Here is a 20033-nt window from a genome sequence, read left to right as displayed (position 1 = left end):
CTTCAGTATGTCACCTGCTGGGAGCCCTCTCCTGAACCCATCCATGAAAGCCCCTGTCCTAGCCAGGTTGTGGTCTCTGCTAAAAACCTGGTCTGGTGGTGATTTTACTACTTCTCGAAGGAGAGTTGTAAGACTGGAATCTTCTAGAAGTTATGGCTTAGCTTCTGGCTGATTGCAGCTTTCTTATGCCAAGCCCATGAGTGTTTCATCGTCTCCACCTCTCTTTCCCTCGCTCTTCCTAGGGAGATGCAGTTAAGGACCTGATGCTTCGCTTCCTGGGTGAGAAGGCCGCAGCAAGGAGACAGGTGTTAACCGCCAGCTCCGTGGAACAGTCTTTCGTGGGCCTGAAGCAGCTCATTGTAAGTAATGCACTGATTTCAGCACTTCTCTGAAAAAGCCTGGCTTCCTTCACAGCCTTTCCCTCCCCCCAGAAATAAACTGCTCTGAACACAGCACCAGAAGCTATTGCACAGAAAGCATTGCCGGGTTCCCTGTCAGTCCTGGGCAGCGGAAAGCTCTCCATTAACATGCCGCTCATTTGATGTTCATTTGTTTCCATAAATTGATCCAAGGGCTGCAGACAGCAGAGACTCCTGCTAGCCAGAATAAACGCAGACAGCAGACTCCTGCTAGCTAGAACAATTGCAGACAGCAGAGACTCCTGCTAGCTAGAACAATTGCAGACAGCAGAGACTCCTGCTAGCTAGAACAATTGCAGACAGCAGAGACTCCTGCTAGCTAGAACAATTGCAGACAGCAGAGACTCCTGCTAGCTAGAACAATTGCAGACAGCAGAGACTCCTGCTAGCTAGAACAATTGCAGACAGCAGAGACTCCTGCTAGCTAGAACAATTGCAGACAGCAGAGACTCCTGCTAGCTAGAACAAATGCAGACAGCAGAGACTCCTGCTAGCTAGAACAATTGCAGACAGCAGAGACTCCTGCTAGCTAGAACAAATGCAGACAGCAGATCCTGCTAGCTAGAACAATTGCAGACAGCAGAGACTCCTGAGCTAGCTAGAACAATTGCAGACAGCAGAGACTCCTGCTAGCTAGAACAAATGCAGACAGCAGAGACTCCTGCTAGCTAGAACAATTGCAGACAGCAGAGACTCCTGCTAGCTAGAACAAATGCAGACAGCAGAGACTCTTGTTAGCCAAATGCAGACCGTTTACTTTGTTTTGTTTGTTCATTTTTATTTTTTGAGACTCACTGTGTTGCCCAGACTGGACCTAATTTCACAGGCTTGAGTGATCTGCTCTCTTCAGACTCTTAAGACAACAGGCCTGTCACCTTGCTCCTCTCTGTGACAACAGGCCTGCGTCACCTTGCTCCTCCCTCTCTGTGACAACAGGCCTGTGTCACCTTGCTCCTCCCTCTCTGTGACAACAGGCCTGCGTCACCTTGCTCCTCTCTCTCTGTGACAACAGGCCTGCGTCACCTTGCTCCTCCCTCTCTGTGACAACAGGCCTGCGTCACCTTGCTCCTCCCTCTCTGTGACAACAGGCCTGTGTCACCTTGCTCCTCCCTCTCTGTGACAACAGGCCTGTGTCACCTTGCTCCTCCCTCTCTATGACAGCAGGCCTGCGTCACCTTGCTCCTCTCTATGACAGCAGGCCTGCGTCACCTTGCTCCTCTCTATGACAACAGGCCTGCGTCACCTTGCTCCTCCCTCCCTGTGACAACAGGCCTGCGTCACCTTGCTCCTCCCTCTCTGTGACAACAGGCCTGCGTCACCTTGCTCCTCCCTCTCTGTGACAACAGGCCTGCGTCACCTTGCTCCTCCCTCTCTGTGACAACAGGCCTGTGTCACCTTGCTCCTCCCTCTCTGTGACAACAGGCCTGTGTCACCTTGCTCCTCCCTCTCTATGACAACAGGCCTGCGTCACCTTGCTCCTCTCTATGACAGCAGGCCTGCGTCACCTTGCTCCTCTCTATGACAACAGGCCTGCGTCACCTTGCTCCTCCCTCCCTGTGACAACAGGCCTGCGTCACCTTGCTCCTCCCTCTTTATGACAGCAGGCCTGGTCACCTTGCCTTTCTGCTCTTCCCAAATATTTCGCTCTAGCTTTACTGTTGAACTGCTGAGTTTCTAAACGTTTTCAAACTTCTCCCTGTCCTTTGAGCAGATCTCTCTAATCTGCTAGTCCTGCTCCGTCAGCCCTACACAGGTTGAATTCTTTCCAGTAAATTCCTGGCTTGCGGGAGAGCTCTAGCAGCATTGGTTGCTCTCCTGGGTTGTGGGGGAATGTCCTGGAAGTTGATGGCACATATCTCTTTCAGAAATCCTCAGGTGGCCTCTGGGGGCGGAGTTCTCTCAAATGGTAGCCTTTTCTCAGACAGCGCCTCCTTCCCCGGCCTCGTTCATGAACTCTGAGGTTGCTCCTCCATGGTGCCCATGTCCTAGTGGTCAGTGGGTGTACTGTACGGAAGAGAAATGAGAGGGCAAGCCCGCGCTCTGACAGTTTAGTCACTCTCCTGATTATGATGGGCAGTCTAAAGGGTTTAGTCACTTTGAAACTGTGAGCGAGAAGTGGGTTTCCTGCTTTATTCCACTCATTTTTCAGGCAAGAAACTTTAGTTACTCCTCTGTTGCTGTGGCCAGGTGAAACGCTCAGCCTGGTAGGATTGAGCAACTACTAGCTTCTTGGACTTTGTGTCACAGCTAGCCACTGTTGGATTAGCTGGACTGCACCGGTAAGTGATTCCAGTAAATTCCCTTATATACATATATCCATCCCAAGCCGGGCGGTGGTGGCGCACGCCTTTAATCCCAGCACTCGGGAGGCAGAGGCAGGCGGATCTCTGTGAGTTCGAGACCAGCCTGGTCTACAAGAGCTAGTTCCAGGACAGGCTCCAAAACCACAGAGAAACCCTGTCTCGAAAAATAAAAAAAAAAAAAAAAAAACAAACATATATCCATCCCATAAGTTCTGTGACTCTAGAGAACACTTACTGATACAATAAATTTGTTTTAAATTTTTAAAGAAAAAAAAATCCTTCATGTGGCTTGGGCATCTGAATTCAAGAGAACCTGCCCATGATGGAAAAAAGCCACACTGCTTTGTTAAAGCTAAGTCACCCACCACTCCTTGACTGTGGCTCACGACACTGCTCAGGCATCTGTAACCTCTGGCAGGTGAGGGCACAGGAATTTATGGCCTAGGGCAGAGCATTTCCACCGTGTCCAGTCTGTATGTGGACTCACAGATACAAAAGTAAGTCTTACTTTTGTATCTTACTGGGGCTAAAGAGGGGAAATGTATCACCTTTTCTTTTTTTAAAAAAGTTTGGAAAACGGAGGTAGATGTTGTGGTGCAAAAGTGTGATACCAGCATTGGGGAGGCGGAGGCAAGAAGACCATAGTTCAAGGTCATTCTGAGCTACACAGTGAGGTCAAGGCTACCCCAGGCAAGGTGAGACCCTGTCACAAAAAGTGTAGTTTTGAGATTTGGGAGGGCTTTTATTTTTTCAAACGACCTACTCCACAAAATAAGGGAAGGGCATCTACTGCATAGGACAGACTCACCCCAACTTCCAAGCCTGGCTCACTGTAATAGACTGTCGTTTAAAACTCTAAGTTCAAATAAACCTTTTCCCTAAAAGGAGGAGGAGGGACCTAATTCCACCCAAATACTCTAGGTGTTCCAATGGTGCCCAGGTCCTCATGTTCTGCACAGCCCCTAAAGACCATGGTGTCTGATGGTTTTGATTATTGATTACTGTCACATGACATAGTATTTCTGAACTGCCAGCTGTGTGCACGGGGGTTTCTGCTTTACAGAGTAGCTACTAGAACTAGGCTCTGTGGTGTGTGTGTGTGTGTGTGTGTGTGTGTGTGTCTGTCTGTGTGTCCATCAGTCTGTGTGTCTGTTTCTGATGGACTTGAAACAAATTCCATGATGTTTCTTCAACTAATGTATGTTTATCCAGCAGACACGGGAGTCTTTTGGCTCTGAGAAGATAGCAAAGGTTGCTAGCTCTTGCTCTCTGATCTTCACTGTCACTCATATAGTGTACTCAGATTCAGAGGTCTTCACACCCTAGTCTCACTGACCTATGGGGGCTCTTCCTCAGCATCTTCAGCCCTGACAGGAGAGCCCTGTTTTCCTTAGCAGGCAGTGAAGGTTGGCTTTTGTCTCCTCCGTCTTCCACAAACAGTCTCCTGTTCAGAGCTTTTGTGCCCAGGACAAAGTCCCAGCTGTCCAGAGTCCGAAAGACCAAACCTTCCTCACCTCCCTCCTGTCTACCCTGCTTGTTCTAGAACACTCCAAACCCTCCACACCTCCCTCCTCTCCACACTGCTTGTTCTAGAACACTCCAAACCCTCCGCACCTCCCTCCTCTCCACACTGCTTGTTCTAGAATACTCCAAACCCTCCACACCTCCCTCCTCTCCACACTGCTTGTTCTAGAACACTCCAAACCCTCTACACCTCCCTCTTCTCCACACTGCTTGTTCTAGAACACTCCAAACCCTCCGCACCTCCCTCCTCTCCACACTGCTTGTTCTAGAACACTCCAAACCCTCCACACCTCCCTCCTCTCCACACTGCTTGTTCCAGAACACTCCAAACCCTCCACATCTCCCTCTTCTCCACACTGCTTGTTCCAGAACACTCCAAACCCTCCGCACCTCCCTCCTCTCCACTCTGCTTGTTCTAGAATACTCCAAACCCTCCGCACCTCCCTCCTCTCCACACTGCTTGTTCTAGAACACTCCAAACCCTCCGCACCTCCCTCTTCTCCACACTGCTTGTTCCAGAACACTCCAAACCCTCCGCACCTCCCTCCTCTCCACACTGCTTGTTCTAGAACACTCCAAACCCTCCGCACCTCCCTCTTCTCCACACTGCTTGTTCCAGAACACTCCAAACCCTCCACACCTCCCTCTTCTCCACACTGCTTGTTCCAGAACACTCCAAACCCTCTACACCTCCCTCTTCTCCACACTGCTTGTTCCAGAACACTCCAAACCCTCCACACCTCCCTCTTCTCCACACTGCTTGTTCTAGAACACTCCAAACCCTCTCTACACCTCCCTCCTCTCCACACTGCTTGTTCCAGAACACTCCAAACCCTCCACACCTTCCTCTTCTCCACACTGCTTGTTCTAGAACACTCCAAACCCTCCACACCTCCCTCCTCTCCACACTGCTTGTTCCAGAACACTCCAAACCCTCCACACCTCCCTCTTCTCCACACTGCTTGTTCAGGAACACTCCAAACCCTCTACACCTCCCTCCTCTCAACAGTGATTGTTCTAGAACACTCCAAACCCTCCACACCTCCCTCCTCTCTACACTGCTTGTACTAGAACACTCCAAATTCTCCATGCCTCCCTCCTCTCCACACTGCTTGTTCTAGAACACTCCAAACCCTCTACACCTCCCTCCTCTCAACAGTGCTTGTTCTAGAACATTCCAAACCCTCCACATCTCCCTCTTCTCCACACTGCTTGTACTAGAACACTCCAAACCCTCCACACCTCCCTCCTCTCCACACTGCTTGTTTAGGAACACTCCAAACCCTCTACACCTCCCTCCTCTCAACAGTGCTTGTTCTAGAACACTCCAAACCCTCTACACCTCCCTCCTCTCTACACTGCCTGTACTAGAACACTCCAAATTCTCCATGCCTCCCTCCTCTCCACACTGCTTGTTCTAGAACACTTGCATGGTTGCCACAAACACAGGTCTTCACTCGATAACCTGAAAGAGTGCAGAATCCCAGCAGAGACCTTGTCCTCTAACAGAAGCAGGCAGCTGTCACCATGGCAGGCATTTACCAGCCAAAGCCTAGGTCTGCTGGCAGCAGTGTGCCGTTCCTCTCAGCGTCTTTCACTATGCTACCAGCGTGTTCTCAGGAAGGTCGATGACTCACGTGCTACGCTATGTTATATACATGACAATTAGGGTAAATGTCAATCTCCTGTCCCATCAATTCTCTTACTGAAATGATTCTCCGGTGATTCCTGTGATTAAAAGCTTTTTGTAGCTCAGCATGTCAACACGTGCCTGTAATTCCAACATCTGAGGCTGAGGTGGGAAGATTATGTGTTTGGAACCAGTCTGGGCTACATAGCAAGACATTAGGAAAAAAAGACTTTGTCCGAGAAAGAAGAAAGATGCTAGTTTTTTAAAAAGTCAGGGACAACTCATTTTGGTGTCTGCTCTTCTTCAATTGTTGGTGAGATTGTAGGCAGCCATCGCTGCGGCTCATGGGAGCTAGTATAGTGAACAGACCTTTCCATGGTAAGGGACAGTCATTCCTCTCCCTTCTATTTAGCCTTTAAAAAAAAAAAAAAACACTGTAGCCTGTCTTGATGACAGACAGGTTTCACGTGAAGTATGCCTTTATTTCCCAGTACATCTCTGAAGTCACCCACGAGCCCTGTACTGACTATAATTCATCAGCTTTCCGTGTTTCTACCCTCTGTGCTTATTCCCGGTATTAACACAGGCTTGTATTTTTCCCCATACATCGAAATGCTTGAGGTCATGGGAAATCTTACTACAGGTCCCAACCAAGAAGCCTTTTCAAGACAGGGGTACATTTATAAAAGGCCATGGTGTTTAATTGTGTCCTAAAGGAAGTCCTACCATCTTTAAAGAGGAAAGAGGTTCTGAATATATTTTCTGAAGGCTCGTCAGAGTGTTCTAAGATTGTAATTTACAGATAAGTGAATGTCACTGCCTGGGGAGAAGGACATTTAAATCACTCCCATGGTGTCATGGGCAGAATGAACGATGTCCTCAGAGAGCAAGGCGACAAGCTGTGCTTTCACCATTGGTTACTCAGATTAATTAGTTAATTGTCCTCTTGCTGGACGATCTGTCTGAGCTTTGGGAATCAGAGATGCCTGTGTTCAGTTTTCAAAGAGTCTTAACTCATTTCCTAGTTTTTAAGAAGTAATATTTATTTAAATTTAGAAATTTTTCTCGTACCAAACTAACTTCATCACCAGAGTGCTACAAGGCAAAGTTTCCACAAGATTTCCCGAAGCCTCGAGTTTTATGTGCCATGCTTCAAGTGCTGATTTTAAAAAGTATTTCTTTACTGGACATTTCCAACATCTCACATTGAAAATAGAAGGGGAAAAAGAAGATAGGAAATGCTGAGAACAGGGGAAAAAAAACACTCAGAAAATTAGCATTTCAAACCAGCAGGAGGATCCTAAGTAGCCAGCCCTGGGGCGGGCAGTGTAGTTCAGTGGTAGAGGGATTGTCTTACATGTTCGAGGTTTTAATTCCAACACCACTGCCACCACCCAAAAAGACCTAAACCCTGAGGGTTGACAATGAAAAAGATAGCTGCTTGGGCCAAATCCAAAACTGAGTATACAGAAGGGACGGAAGATCTGCACTCAAAATCTAAAGAGTTCCTCCAGCTTAGGAGGAGAAGTAGGCTGGTGAGGAACGAGGCAGAAGACATGAAGAGATTCCTGGAAATCAGGTGCCCAGTCACCGTGGGAGGAGCCCCGCTTCAGCAGCAGTCTTAGAAACATCAGCAGAGAAGAGGCATCCTAACCCCCACAGCTTGGCAGAGGTCAACCGCACAGCCAGGCCATAAAACCGCCTCATAGAGCAGCTCGGGACATGGATTGTCTCAGTTAGGGTTTCTGCTGCTGTGATGAAACACCAGGACCAGACACAGCTTGAGGAGAAAAGGGTTTATTTGGCTAAAATATTCTGGGTTGAGGGAAGCCAGGTCAGGAACTCAAACAGGGCAGGAACCTCGAGGCAGGAGCTGAAGCTGAGCTTACTGGCTTGCTTCCCATGGCTTGTTCAGCCTACTTTCTTTTTTTTTTTGTTTTGTTTTGTTTTTTGTTTTTCGAGACAGGGTTTCTCTGTGGTTTTGGAGCCTGTCCTGGCACTAGCTCTTGTAGACCAGGCTGGTCTCGAACTCACAGAGATCCACCTGCCTCTGCCTCCCGAGTGCTGGGATTAAAGGCATGTGCTACCACCGCCCGGCCCAGCCTACTTTCTTATAGATCCCAAGACCACCACCCCAGGGGTGGCTCCACCCACCTTAATCATCAGTGAAGAAAATGCCCTGTGTGCTTGCCAACAGGCCAGTCTAGCAGGAGCATTTCCTCTTCCTAAATGACTATAGTTTGTGTCAAATTGATATAAAACCAGTCAGCACATGGATGTTCTGTAACCTTTGACCCCACTTCTAATGTTAAGTGTTGGAAAACTTGGAGGGCCAGATGTGGTGGCTCACATCTGTAATCCCAGCAGGGGATTGGAAGACTGAAGAAAAAGATTCAGAGTTCAAAGCCAGCCTCAGCTGCATAGCAAGTTTAGGGCCAGCCTAGGGTACAACAGATCCTATCTGAGAAATCCAAAACACCCAAAAACTCCGGGAGGAAGGACAGCAGTGTGGCTTAATGGCAGAGTACTTGCTTGGCATGCACAAGGCCCTGGATTTGTCTTCAACACCACAGGACAAGGCATAAGGGATTATTATTGATGACAAAAACAGGATTCACAAGAGGCAAGGCCAAAAGCAAAGAACACCTAGAACCCAAGCCCTCCAGGAAGCTTACAGGCCTGAGCTGTGTATCAGACACATCTCAAAATAAAAGCAAGAAACTATAGCAAATTGTTAAAAAAAAAAAAAAAAAAAAAAAAAAAACCTCCTGTGTGCAAGTATAGAAAGACATTCCAAAAATATTTCTTAAAATCAGGCATGGTCACGCACACTTGTAATCCCAGTACTGGGAGGCAGAGGCAGGCGCAGATCTCTGAGTTCATGCCCAGCCTGGTTACAAATCAAGTTCTAGGCCAGCCAAGGCGGCACAGTAAGATATTATCTCAAAAAAAAAAAAAAAAAAAGGAAAAATGTGAGAAGGACTGGCAGCTGGTGGCTCAGGGCTCAGTTGGTAAGAGTGTTTGTTTGCTGTATAAGCATGGAGCCCAGGTTTAAATCCCTAGTAGCACAGTGAGAGATGATGTCTCAGGGGAATAAAGCAGAGAGAAGAGGAAGACACCCAACTCTGGCCTCAACACGCATGCACAAAAGACACCTGTGTACACACACACAAAAAAAAAGTACATTCCTTACATATTTGTTGTTGCTAAAAAAAGTTATTAAAACCTATAGTAGGCTGGAAAGATGGCTCAGCTGTTAAGAGCACTGGCTGCTCTTCTTGAGGACCAGGGTTCAATTCCCAGCACCCACATGGCAGCTCACAACTGTCTGTAACTCCAGTTCCAGGCAATCTGACACCCTCACACAGAGTATGTACAGGTAAAACACCAGTGCACAATAGATAGGTAGGTAGGTAGGTAGGTAGGTAGGTAGATAGATAGATAGATAGATAGATCTTTAAAGGAAAAATTTGTAATAATAAATACCAAAAGAAAATCATATTATATGCAGTCAATTAAACACTTTGGAGTAACTGAAATAAAAGAGCCACAGTCACATTCATAAATACAGATAAATTTGAAAAGCGGCATTGTACAATAAAAGCAAATCAACAAGCTTGCCTAGATGGTGCTGGTTTATATTCACATGTGAAAATTGGCGGATGACACCCAAACTGTGACTCAGAAAGCCAGGAAAGCCAGGCAGAGTTGAACTCAGATCGCCTAGCACCTTCCTTGCGTGTTCTCCAGCACCTATTACAAGTTGTCCTCTGTGTTGACAGGTCCTGGGAGATCTCGTCTCTTGCTGTTTTCCACGCCCTGGTAACACCCCCCCCCCCCCCCACACACACACACACACACTCTTCAGGAACCCATGACAGGACTCCTCTGTCCTAGCTGACTCTCAAAGGCTCTAGTGGCAGATTAGTGAGGAGAACAGGCTATGGCCATGGTTGACTCCCATGGGGACAAAAAGTTATTCCTGGGCCTGGAAATGTCTTTCAAACACAAAGTAAGCTTGAGCTAAATGAATATTCTGTATTCTGGCATCAGGAAATAAGGAGCTGGGAAGACAGCATGGAAGAGGTGAACTGGATCTACTAGCGGGCAGTGTGTGATTTCCTCTCTATCCCTTGGTGACGTTTGTTTAAATAAGAATCTGAGGGAAACCACCTCCTCCCTGTTCCCCTACTTGTCTGTTGACCCAAGCTAGATGATCCTAATCACACCCACGATTGGTCCTGAGTTACTAGGAATGAGCCCTTTCATGCCCTAACTCTGGTCCTGGGCCTTGGCCCTCTATCACAAAGGCCTAAACATCCTGATAGCCCTGAGTCTCCTGAGAAATGAAGGGGGCAGGGCTTTCAGGCTGCTGCCCTGGGCTAGACTGTGATGGTAAGGAAGAACTGGGTCCTCATGACTTCCAGTGTTTGCTGCCGGGTTAATGTACATTTCTGAGATTTAAATGCATACCATGTATAGACGAGCTACAGTGGTTACGACGAAATTCTAGTCAAGCGTCTGTGGAGCTGGTACTCTGGGAGGAGCCAGTGACACCTTCACGCTGCTACACTCTGCCCATCCAGTGAGGAGGCCCCTTCCAGCAGACTTACCCTTACTTATAAAATGAATAATTGAGACGATGAGTTTTGCTTCATTTTTTAGCAGATCTAGTTTGAGATAAAGAAGACAACTCAATGTGGAAGGCTTTGTGGGGTTGTTAAGACATTCCACTATTTTTAATCATCTTTAGAGCACTTCATATCTGCAAGCTCCTTACAAATAATGTTGCCCACTTAAGTGTTTTATTTGTGGTGGATACCCATACAGAGTGGTTATAAAATGAGATAGGAGCCTTACCTACATAAGAAGTGTTTTTAAACTATGTAAACAGATTTTTCTCATGTACATACTTTTGCCTACGCACACATTTTAATTGCCTGGCTACTGTGTTGAGCAGATAACAACATACATTGTGGCATCATAAAACACAACATGAGGAGACTCCGTATCTACCACAGTCATCCCTTGGTATCCATGAGATGGTTTTCAGGAACCCCACCGGCAGACCAAACCCTATGGGTGTTGAGCTCTCGTGTTCTGCGACACGGGATCTGCATGTTTCTCAGATGCAGCTCCGTGTTGCTGTCCCACTTCATTCCTTCCTTTGGTTATTGTTTTTTTTTTAATTATTTATTTATTTATTATGTATACAATATTCCGTCTGTGTGTGTATGCCTGCAGGCCAGAAGAGGGTACCAGACCTCATCACAGATGGTTGTGAGCCACCATGTGGTTGCTGGGCATTGAACTCAGGACCTTTGTAAGAGCAGGCAATGCTCCTAACCGCTGAGCCATCTCTCCAGCCCTGGTTATTGTTTTTATTGAGCTCTATATTCTTCTCTGCTCCCCCCTTCCTCTCCCCTCCCCTTTTACCCTCTCCCACAGATCCCCGTGATCCCCATGCTCCCAACTTACTCAGGAGATCTTGTCTTTTTCTACTTCCCATGTAGATTGCATCCACGTATGTCTCTCTTAGGGTCCTCTTTGTTGTCTAGGTTCTCTGGGATTGTGAATTGTAGGCTGGTTTTCTTTGCTTTATGTCTAAAAGCCACTTACTTATGAGTGAGTACATGTGATATTTGTCTTTCTGGGTCTGGGGTACCTCACTCACTATGATGTTTTCTAGATCAGCCATTTGCCTGCACATTTCAAGATGTCATTGTTTTTTTCCACTGTGTAGTACTCTGTTGTGTAAATGGACCACATTTTCCTTATCCGTTCTTCAGTCAAGGGGCATTTAAGTTGTTTCCGGTTTCTGGCTATGACAAACAATGCTGCTGTGAACATAGTTGAGCACATGTCCTTGTGGTATGATTGAGCGAGCATCCTTTGGGTACATACCCAAAATTAGTATTGCTGGGTCTTGAGGAAGGTTGTTTCCTAATTTTCTGAGAAATCTCCTTACTGACATCCAAAGGGGCTGTACCGCTTGCAGTCCCACCAGCAATGCCCCGCATCCTCTCCAGCATCAGTTGTCATCAAACATTCTCCTGAAGTTATTTTTTACCTCATTTTCTTTTGCTTCATCTATATTGGGGTGTTCAAGTCTTACTGCTGTAGAACCACCAGTTTTTTTTTTGGTGTCTTATTGCTCTTAGTGGTGTTGAATGTGTTCTTTCCTTGTCTACTCATCTTTTCTTCTGATTGGTGTAGTTTGGGCTGAGTCTCTAGTGGTCAGTCTTCCAGGTGCCAGTGGGTTCAAGGTTCAGATGGTTGTTCCTTATGATGAAGTCAGAGCCATGGTTCCAGTCACCCCAGAGGTCACTCAGTGTTCCCAGAGGTAGCCCAGCACTCCAGGGGCCGCTCTGCAATTCCAGGGGTCTTTCGGGTCTGCTCCCATGAAGGTTGCTTGCTTGGGGCTGCACCCGCTGAGGCTCTGCCTTGGGCCTTCTCAGGCAGAAGTTGTTGGCATAGGCCTGCTCCAGCAAAGGCCACTGGCTCACATCTGTTCCTACAGATGTCCTTGGCTCGGCCTGCTCCTGCAGAGGTGGCTAGTTCTGCACTGAATTCCTTCTAACACTGAGGCCTACAAGTGTGTTGTAAGCAGCTGCTGGACTGTGTCGGGTGGGAAGTCTGGCATGAAACAGCCCACACGTGGTTTTCTACCCTTCCATTAGCAGCTGGTTAGATGTGCAGGTACAGAGGTCTGCTGGATCTAAATCCTTACACTTCTCAACACTCCCCCATGCCTGACCTTCGCTTACTGCTTGCCTGACCCCACATGGCCACCATTTGGCAGCTGGGAGCACATGGTGCCTGCTGAAGGACTGTGTGGCACAGGAAGCCCACAGGAGTAGGCGTTCAGTAGCCACAGGTCCTGTGTGCTCTGGTTCTGAAGTACCGCGATGGAAAAGGTGTCGCTGGGTAGGGTTGGGGCAGAACCGTCACTGCAGTGGGAAGATAGAAATGGACACATCCATTTCCAGAGGGCCAGATGTGGGAGCTGCTTCTGGGGGTGCAGCCTTTCGTTCACAATGCTTCTGAGCTTACAGATGGGACATTTGTATTAGCCCAGATGCGGATACATACAAGGCCTTTGTATTTGGCACACAGACATTGTGTATGTGTGTCTGCGAAGGTAATGTTACCCAAAAAAATGAAAGTATATTTACAAGACTACCCTCAGATTTCATGTTATTCCCCTGTAGTTTTGTGTTTAAGGAACATTTTCTTAGCCCCTTTTCTAGCATCAGTTACTAATGTAGGGTGCCTCCAGCTAAGCTAACAGTTGAAGTAGCTACCTGTGAAATGTTGATGCTGAGAAAATTGAGCAGTAATGAAAGAGTATTTGGAGACTGCTCGCTGCCCTGAGCCAGGTCCCCCGTCCAGGTGATGGCAGAGCTCTCACCAGAGCACTGGTGACCTCGTATGTGCACCTCTGCCGCCTTGGCAGCCTCCGCCCTTCAGCCTTCCTCTTACTCTGCTCTCCACTCCTGGTGTTGAGCCAGTGTGAACCAGTCTGTTTCATACGGGAGAGGCTGTGGTGGCCAGCTCGGTGTGGCCATCGTGTGCAGTTTCCACAGAGCTGGTCCCTCTCCTGTTTGCTTCCTGAGGCCACCTCAGCCTTGCTTGGTTCTCCAGCAGTCACCATGTTCCTTCCAGCCACTGAATGGTGGCTGAGATGGGGTCCGGCATAGAAGTATGCTGTGCACTTGTCCCAGCTCCTTTGACTTGGCTTACCATGAATATCTTCTAGTGGTTCTGTAGCCAGGAGCCTCATACACACCCTGGGGCAGATCACCCGCCCATGGTCCTTTTTCAGGGTCAGCCTTTGGAGGGAAATGACAACCTCAAAGAGTATGATCATTTTTACGGCTGTTAACACATACTGTGTTCCAGAAAGAGTGTTACCATGTACCTTGACCCTGATGTCACTTTAGTATCTCCTTATTTGGTCTCATTTTTATCTTGTTTTTAGTTTTTGAAACTTTTATTCTGACTTCTTAGGCTAACAAAGGCATTTGCTTTTTTTATGGTTTGTGTTTCTTTGTTAATGTAAGTAAATACTTTTATTTATTGTCCTTTGTTTTGCTATGCTTACTGTCTGCTCCCAATTCTTTGAATGTCTATAGAAATACTGCAGTACATCCGAATAGATTAGGGTCCCAAAAAGCCAGTACGTGCAGTAGAAACAAGTCCCAGTGCCTTTATCAATGGCTTCTCAGTCAGCCCCCATTGTCAGCCACATTCAGAGAGTCCGGTTTGATCACATGCTAGTTCAGTTCCGGTCCAGTTGGATTTGGTGAGCTCCCATTAGAACAGGTACACTGTCTCAGTGGGTGGACCAACCCCTCGCTGTCCTGACTTCCTCAGCTTCCTAGACCTGGAAGGCCTTGGACTTCCCACAGGGCAGGGTTTCCTGTCCTCTCTCAAGCAGGGAGTGGGAGGGAGGGGGGTGAGTGGGGGAGCGGGAGGGAAATGGGAGAAGGGGAGGAAGTGTAAATTTTTAAATGGAAAAATACAAAAAAAAAAAAAGAAATACTGCAGTAAATAATTCTTTTATTTATGGTGATGGGTCAACCAATAATGTACTCATTGTGCAACTACTTTAACCCAAGCTTAATCACTAGAACATGAGTTTAAAAGCCAGGCATGCTTTTGTGTGTTTGCAATCATATGCTTGTTATCTCAGCACTGGGGAAACAGACAAATCAACCGTTAGGACTCTGGGTTAGTGAGAGACGCTGTCTCAAGAAAACACGATGGAGCATATCCGAGAAATGAAACCCAAGGCTGTCCTCTGGCATTCCACATGTATGCACAAACACACACACACACACCCTCATTCCTTTCTTAGTCCCATGTGAAATTAAATGCCAAGGAAGGAAACACTTAGATATTGTTGATCTTTGGTGGCCACTGACCACTGGAGGCTCTTTTATCCCCAAGAACTGAATCCTGTCCTTGGGTCAGTACAACCAGGCTGAGCATGTACATGAGGAAATGAAGAATAGGAGGGAGAGTATGCCCAGGTCCAAAAGGTGATCCCATGTTGCACGAATAATAAAAACTCAGAGAGAGAAATTGGGGTTCAACCTGAAGGCCAGAAAAGCAAAATAGACTGCCACTGGCTCTTAACCTCTATCTCAATCCAAAAATGGCGATCCTGCCTTCAAAAATCTCAGACTGAGACTGAGAGCTGGCTCCTCCCATTTTATAATCCCCTCTAGTCCTGGGATTAAAGGCATACACCATTACCACCTGGTTTCTATGGCAAGCTTGTGTGGCTGTTGGAATTAAAGGTGTGTGTCATTGCTGTCTAGTCTACAAGGCTGGCCAGTGTGGCTGTTTTACTTTTCTGATCCTCAGGTGTAGCGGCGTAAACGAATGCACACAGATTGTAAAAATATATATAGTTTTAATGTAGAAATAGACTTACAGAACCACCGTTCCCTCGGAGACCAGGAAAGCAAAAGAGACAGCTCAGAGCACGCTCGCCAAATTTATAGGCAGACATTAGCCCGAGGCGAACACGCCCCCTAAGAGGCGGGACTTATCCCTACACTCAGGCAAGTTTTATTTATTAAAATACAAGTGAAATGACGCTACAAATCTGCTCCCATAGCTCTGCCTGTTTGCCTGGAGGAGGATCAGTGTACAAGTGACTGCAGAGTTCAGCAGGTTGGGAGGGGTTGGAGACGAAGACAGGCAGGTTCTCAGAGGTGGCCAGATGAAGCGCTTTTGAATTATTGGTGTAATTATGCTTCCCCTAATGGTTGCATTAGCCCAGGCAGCTCACAGTGCTGATGCAGATGTATGCTTGCTCACACAGGCAGACAGTTGTACAATGACAACAGTAAGGAAAGCATATGAGACACATATTTACTACATGCCTGCCATGTACAGGAGACGGTATTTTTTGTCATGCCCAAGTAAGCAATAATCTATGCTCCAAATGGGAGGTTTCTCTCCTACCCACCAGTTCATGAATAACCCCTCAGAGGTTTAATATTAATTATAAATGTTTGGCCGATGTCTCAGGCTTATTACTAGCTAGCTCTTACATTTAAATTAAGCCATTTCTATTAATCTATGAATTGCCATATGGCTATGGCTCTTACCAATCTGCTGCATGTTGTTTCTTGGGCAGCTGCTGGCGTCTCTGACTCTGCCCTTTTGTCTCCCAGTATTCATTTTGACTTTTCCACCTAGCTATCTTCTGCCTGGCTATAGGCCAAATCAGCTTTGTTTATCAACCAATGAGAGCAACAGATATTCACAGTGTACAGAAGGACATCCCACATCACTGGGCCTGTCCACAAAACACCCACAGATCTTCTGTGGCAGCTGTGTGCCCCAGGGCTACCCAAGGCCATTCAGTAACAACATTGGTGTTTTTGATCTTGGCTGTTCTTTCAGGTGTAAGATGGAATCTCAGAGTTGTTTTGATCTGCATTTCTCTGCAGGGAGACATCTTGCTAGCAGGGAAGGCCAGTCAAAATCTGTAAGACACAATTCCTGATGGACCTGTTTTTTTTTTCCATTTTTTTGTTTTTAAACAGTTGTGATTTGCCCAAATTTAGATTGATATGGTAGTTCTGTACCAGCTCCACACCTGTGTCACCGTCTAGACACCTTTCTGGTTTTCTGTTTTTGCCCTTTGTCCATTTGCGGCAATTAGAAGTTGAGTCCTTGTCCTCAGTGAAGCAAGGTCTGGATTTCTTTTGCCCAGGCACAACGGGGCCTTACCTGAGTACACGTTATCTTGAGACTGTCACACCCTTTTATTTTGGTTTTTGAGTTTGGAGTTTTATTTTTGTTGTTATTTGTTCATGGGGCTCTTGGTTGTTTTTGTTTTGTTCTGTTTTTTGAGACAGGCTCTTTCTGTGTAGCTGAGTATCTTAGTTATGGTTTCCATTGCGGTGAAGAAACAACATAACCATGGCGACTCTTAGAAAGGAAAACATCTCATTGGGACTGGCTTACAGTTCAGGTTCAGTCCATTATCACCATGGTGGGAAACTCGTTGGCATGCTAGCAGATCTGGTGCTGGAGAAGTAGCCAACAACTCTACATCTGGATCCACAAGCAGCAGGAAGAGATTGAGACACAGTGGGCCAAGCTTGAGCGTCTGGAACCTTAAAGCCCACCCCAGTGACACACTTCCTCCAACAAGGCCATACCTCATAATAGTTCCACTCCCTGTGGGTCTATGAAGGCCATTTTCTTTCAGACCACCACACCTAGACAGGCCTCGGACTCACTGTGTAACCTCAGACTGTGTAGGGCTACAGGCATTTGCTGCCATACCTAGCCCCATCATTCCTGCGTGAAATCCAGATCATTCTGCAGTTGCTGCACTCTGATCAGCCCTGAGTCCCCACAGTCACCCTGGGCCATCCTCTGACTCCAGCCCTGCCTCCCTGCAGCTGTGTGGCTTCCTGAGCTCATTGTGCTCTCTTCCCACGCTACACAGGTTTCAGGGACACAATTTTCCCATGCCCACATGGGCCGTGTTCTCCCTTCATTCCAACCACTTGCTATTTCGTAAGTCTCCCTCTACCACGATCCCAGGTGGCTTCTCCCATCCGAGTCACCGATCTTTGATATACGTGCATGAGCAAGCATGGATCTTCTCCTTCCTGTGTGTGTGCACACATGCATGTCCAACAGATTCTTCTGTGACATATTATCTGGAATTGAATTGAATCAAACTTCACATAGTGCCGGTCTTCCTTGTGAGATCTTTGATGTGGGAATGTCATATGTCTATCTGTTGCTTTCATTGGTTAATTAATAAAGAAACTGCTTGGCCTGATAGGTCAGAACATAGGTGGGTGGAGTAGAGAGAACAGAATGCTGGGAAGAAGGGAAGTGAGGTCAGATGCCATGGAGCCAGCCACCAGGTCAGACATGCTGAATCTTTCCTGGTAAGCCACAACCTCGTGGTGCTACACAGATTATTAGAAATGGGTTAATCAAGATGTGAGAGTTAGCCAGTAAGAGGATAGAGCTAATGGGCCAGGCAGTGTTTAAATAAATACAGTTTGTGTGTTGTTATTTCAGGGCATAAGCGGCCGGGAGCCAGGCGGCAGGGACGCAGTCTGCTGCTCCATCTATAGATCCTAGCGGTAATAAGGACGCTCACCACTTTGCCTGTAGGAGGTACTGACTAAATAAACCACCTTTGCCTATTTATGAGACAGTAATGAGAAGCTGTCTCCAATTGTGTCTTCCTCAAATATCCAATCATGCTTACTCAGAACACCCAAGAGAACCAGCGAAAAGTCTAAGTTGTGCTGACTCATTCTCTCTTTCTCCCCCTCTCTCCTCTCTCCTCCTCCTCCTTTCTCTCTCTCTCCTCCATGATCTACTGTGCAGTTAGTGCCTGTTACACTGAGAAACTACGTCTAAGCATCTTCAAGTTCCCACATAGGTTAAAGCACTGATGTCCTGTAGCTCTGCCCAGTGGTCCCTTCCTGTTTTGGCACAGCGGAGAGACAAATGTGAGAGCCCAGACAAATGAGCTGTCTGCCCTTGTTGCTAGCCTTCCCATGCTTCAAGTGTGACCGGAAGTGGCATAAAGGAAATGTGTGTTGGTGGGCAGTCCTGCCATGACTGCCTTCACCTTGTTCACTGACCATTCATACTGAGGAAATAGAATTGTGCTGAACACAGAAGACTCAGTATCTTATAGATCGTGATGCTCCTACAGCACATATGTGTCTAACACATTTAACGTTGATTATACATCAACATGAGGGTCTAGAAGTATCTCTGCTACAAAGGGCATCCGTCTTCTAGATTAGGAACAAGGATGAGCTGTCCAGCAACCTCCCCGTGTTCTGTGTCTCATTCAGTTTTAATGTTGTGATCTAAATGTCTTGACTGACACCTGCTCCTTGTACCTTTTACTGCCAAGTCACATGGGCCATGTTGTCAAGTGACATTGGCCTCTATGCCAGCTAGCCAGCCGTCTTTGCCCTGGTTATTAAGATCTGGACGGCTCTGCTTCCTTAAAGGAAGAAAGCGCATGTGCGGTTGACACCTCCTGCTCCTGTTCTTACAGAGCTGCAGGAACTGGAGGGCAGCGGTCGACCTGTGTGGACGTCTGCTCACCGCCCACGGACAAGGCTATGGCAAGAGTGGGCTGCCCACCAGCCACACCACGGACTCCTTGCAGGTCAGCGCCCTTTCTGTCGTGTTGTTAGATGGTTTATCGTCATGTGGGGGCACACAGGACTGTAGCCTTTCATGTAAGATGAACAGGATAGGGATTCCTACATTCTGAACTTGATCTCCACAAGAGGTCAGTGGTCCTTCCTTCCCAAATTTCCTGCATGTTTAATTCCTCCCAAGTGACCTGAAGGTCTCAGTCTCCAGCAAGTGTAGAGCTTACGTGTTCTAAAATGTGTGAAAAGAGAGACTTACACGGAAGGACACTCCTCCAGTGAGGAATAGCCTTGGAAGTCCTTCAGGGCCCCCTCCCTGTGGAGTCTTTAACTTCAGTTTCAATGTCACCAGGAGTCCCAGAATGGACCATGTCCCCAGACTCTGCACCACCGAGAAGAGCTTCCAGTGGGCTGTCTGTGGAGCAGCCTGTGGCAGGCTTCTTGCTGTCTGCGTCCTTCCCACCGAGAGCCTGTGCACTTGGAGAATGGGGCAGTGGTCCCTCAGCCCCAATGCCCTCCATATCCAGAGTCGCTCACTTGTGGACACGGTGTCCTAGCCACCTTTCATGCTTTCCTCTTGTTTGTCATGGCCAATGTGGTCTCAAATGAAGTCCTCTCACTCTCACAACCATGGCAGCTTTCTCAAACCCATGTTCAGTGCAGTCTCCATGGCCAATGCACACACCATGCTCACACTTCTCACAGACAGCCCTCCAAGCCTGTGACCACACCCTTCCCTGTGCTCACAGGACCTCCTCAGATCAGCCCTTCCATTCTGAAGGGCCATCTTACGCAACCTGTGTGCCCCACCCCTCTCTACGCTTCCCCACTTCCTTGTCTCTTCTCACCCCACTGCAGGGTCCCCACAGTAAGAGGGTTGTTTTTTCTACCGCTGTGTTTCCACAAACCCCACCACAGAGTTCACCACAGCATGGTGTGATGCTTAGGCGCACACCTTGTATTATTGAATTAGACTCAGTGA

At 47.4% G+C, this 20033-nt stretch overlaps 1 protein-coding gene across 1 annotated transcript in view; it reads left to right on the top strand.

Moving 5' to 3' along the window:
* Trappc12 (trafficking protein particle complex subunit 12) overlaps positions 1-20033 on the top strand; it is a 69535-nt gene that overhangs the window by 13040 nt on the left and 36462 nt on the right. Inside the window, exons 3-4 of the mRNA XM_041630452.1 lie at positions 243-359; positions 18949-19062. Coding sequence (XP_041486386.1) covers positions 243-359; positions 18949-19062 — 231 coding nt within the window. The remainder of the gene's footprint in view (positions 1-242; positions 360-18948; positions 19063-20033) is intronic.

Source organism: Microtus oregoni, unplaced genomic scaffold (assembly GCF_018167655.1).
Source record: "Microtus oregoni isolate MIOR12 unplaced genomic scaffold, Mior012 000034F_ref0000314, whole genome shotgun sequence".
Taxonomy (NCBI): domain Eukaryota; kingdom Metazoa; phylum Chordata; class Mammalia; order Rodentia; family Cricetidae; genus Microtus; species Microtus oregoni.
This window is presented reverse-complemented; position numbering and strand designations above follow the sequence as displayed.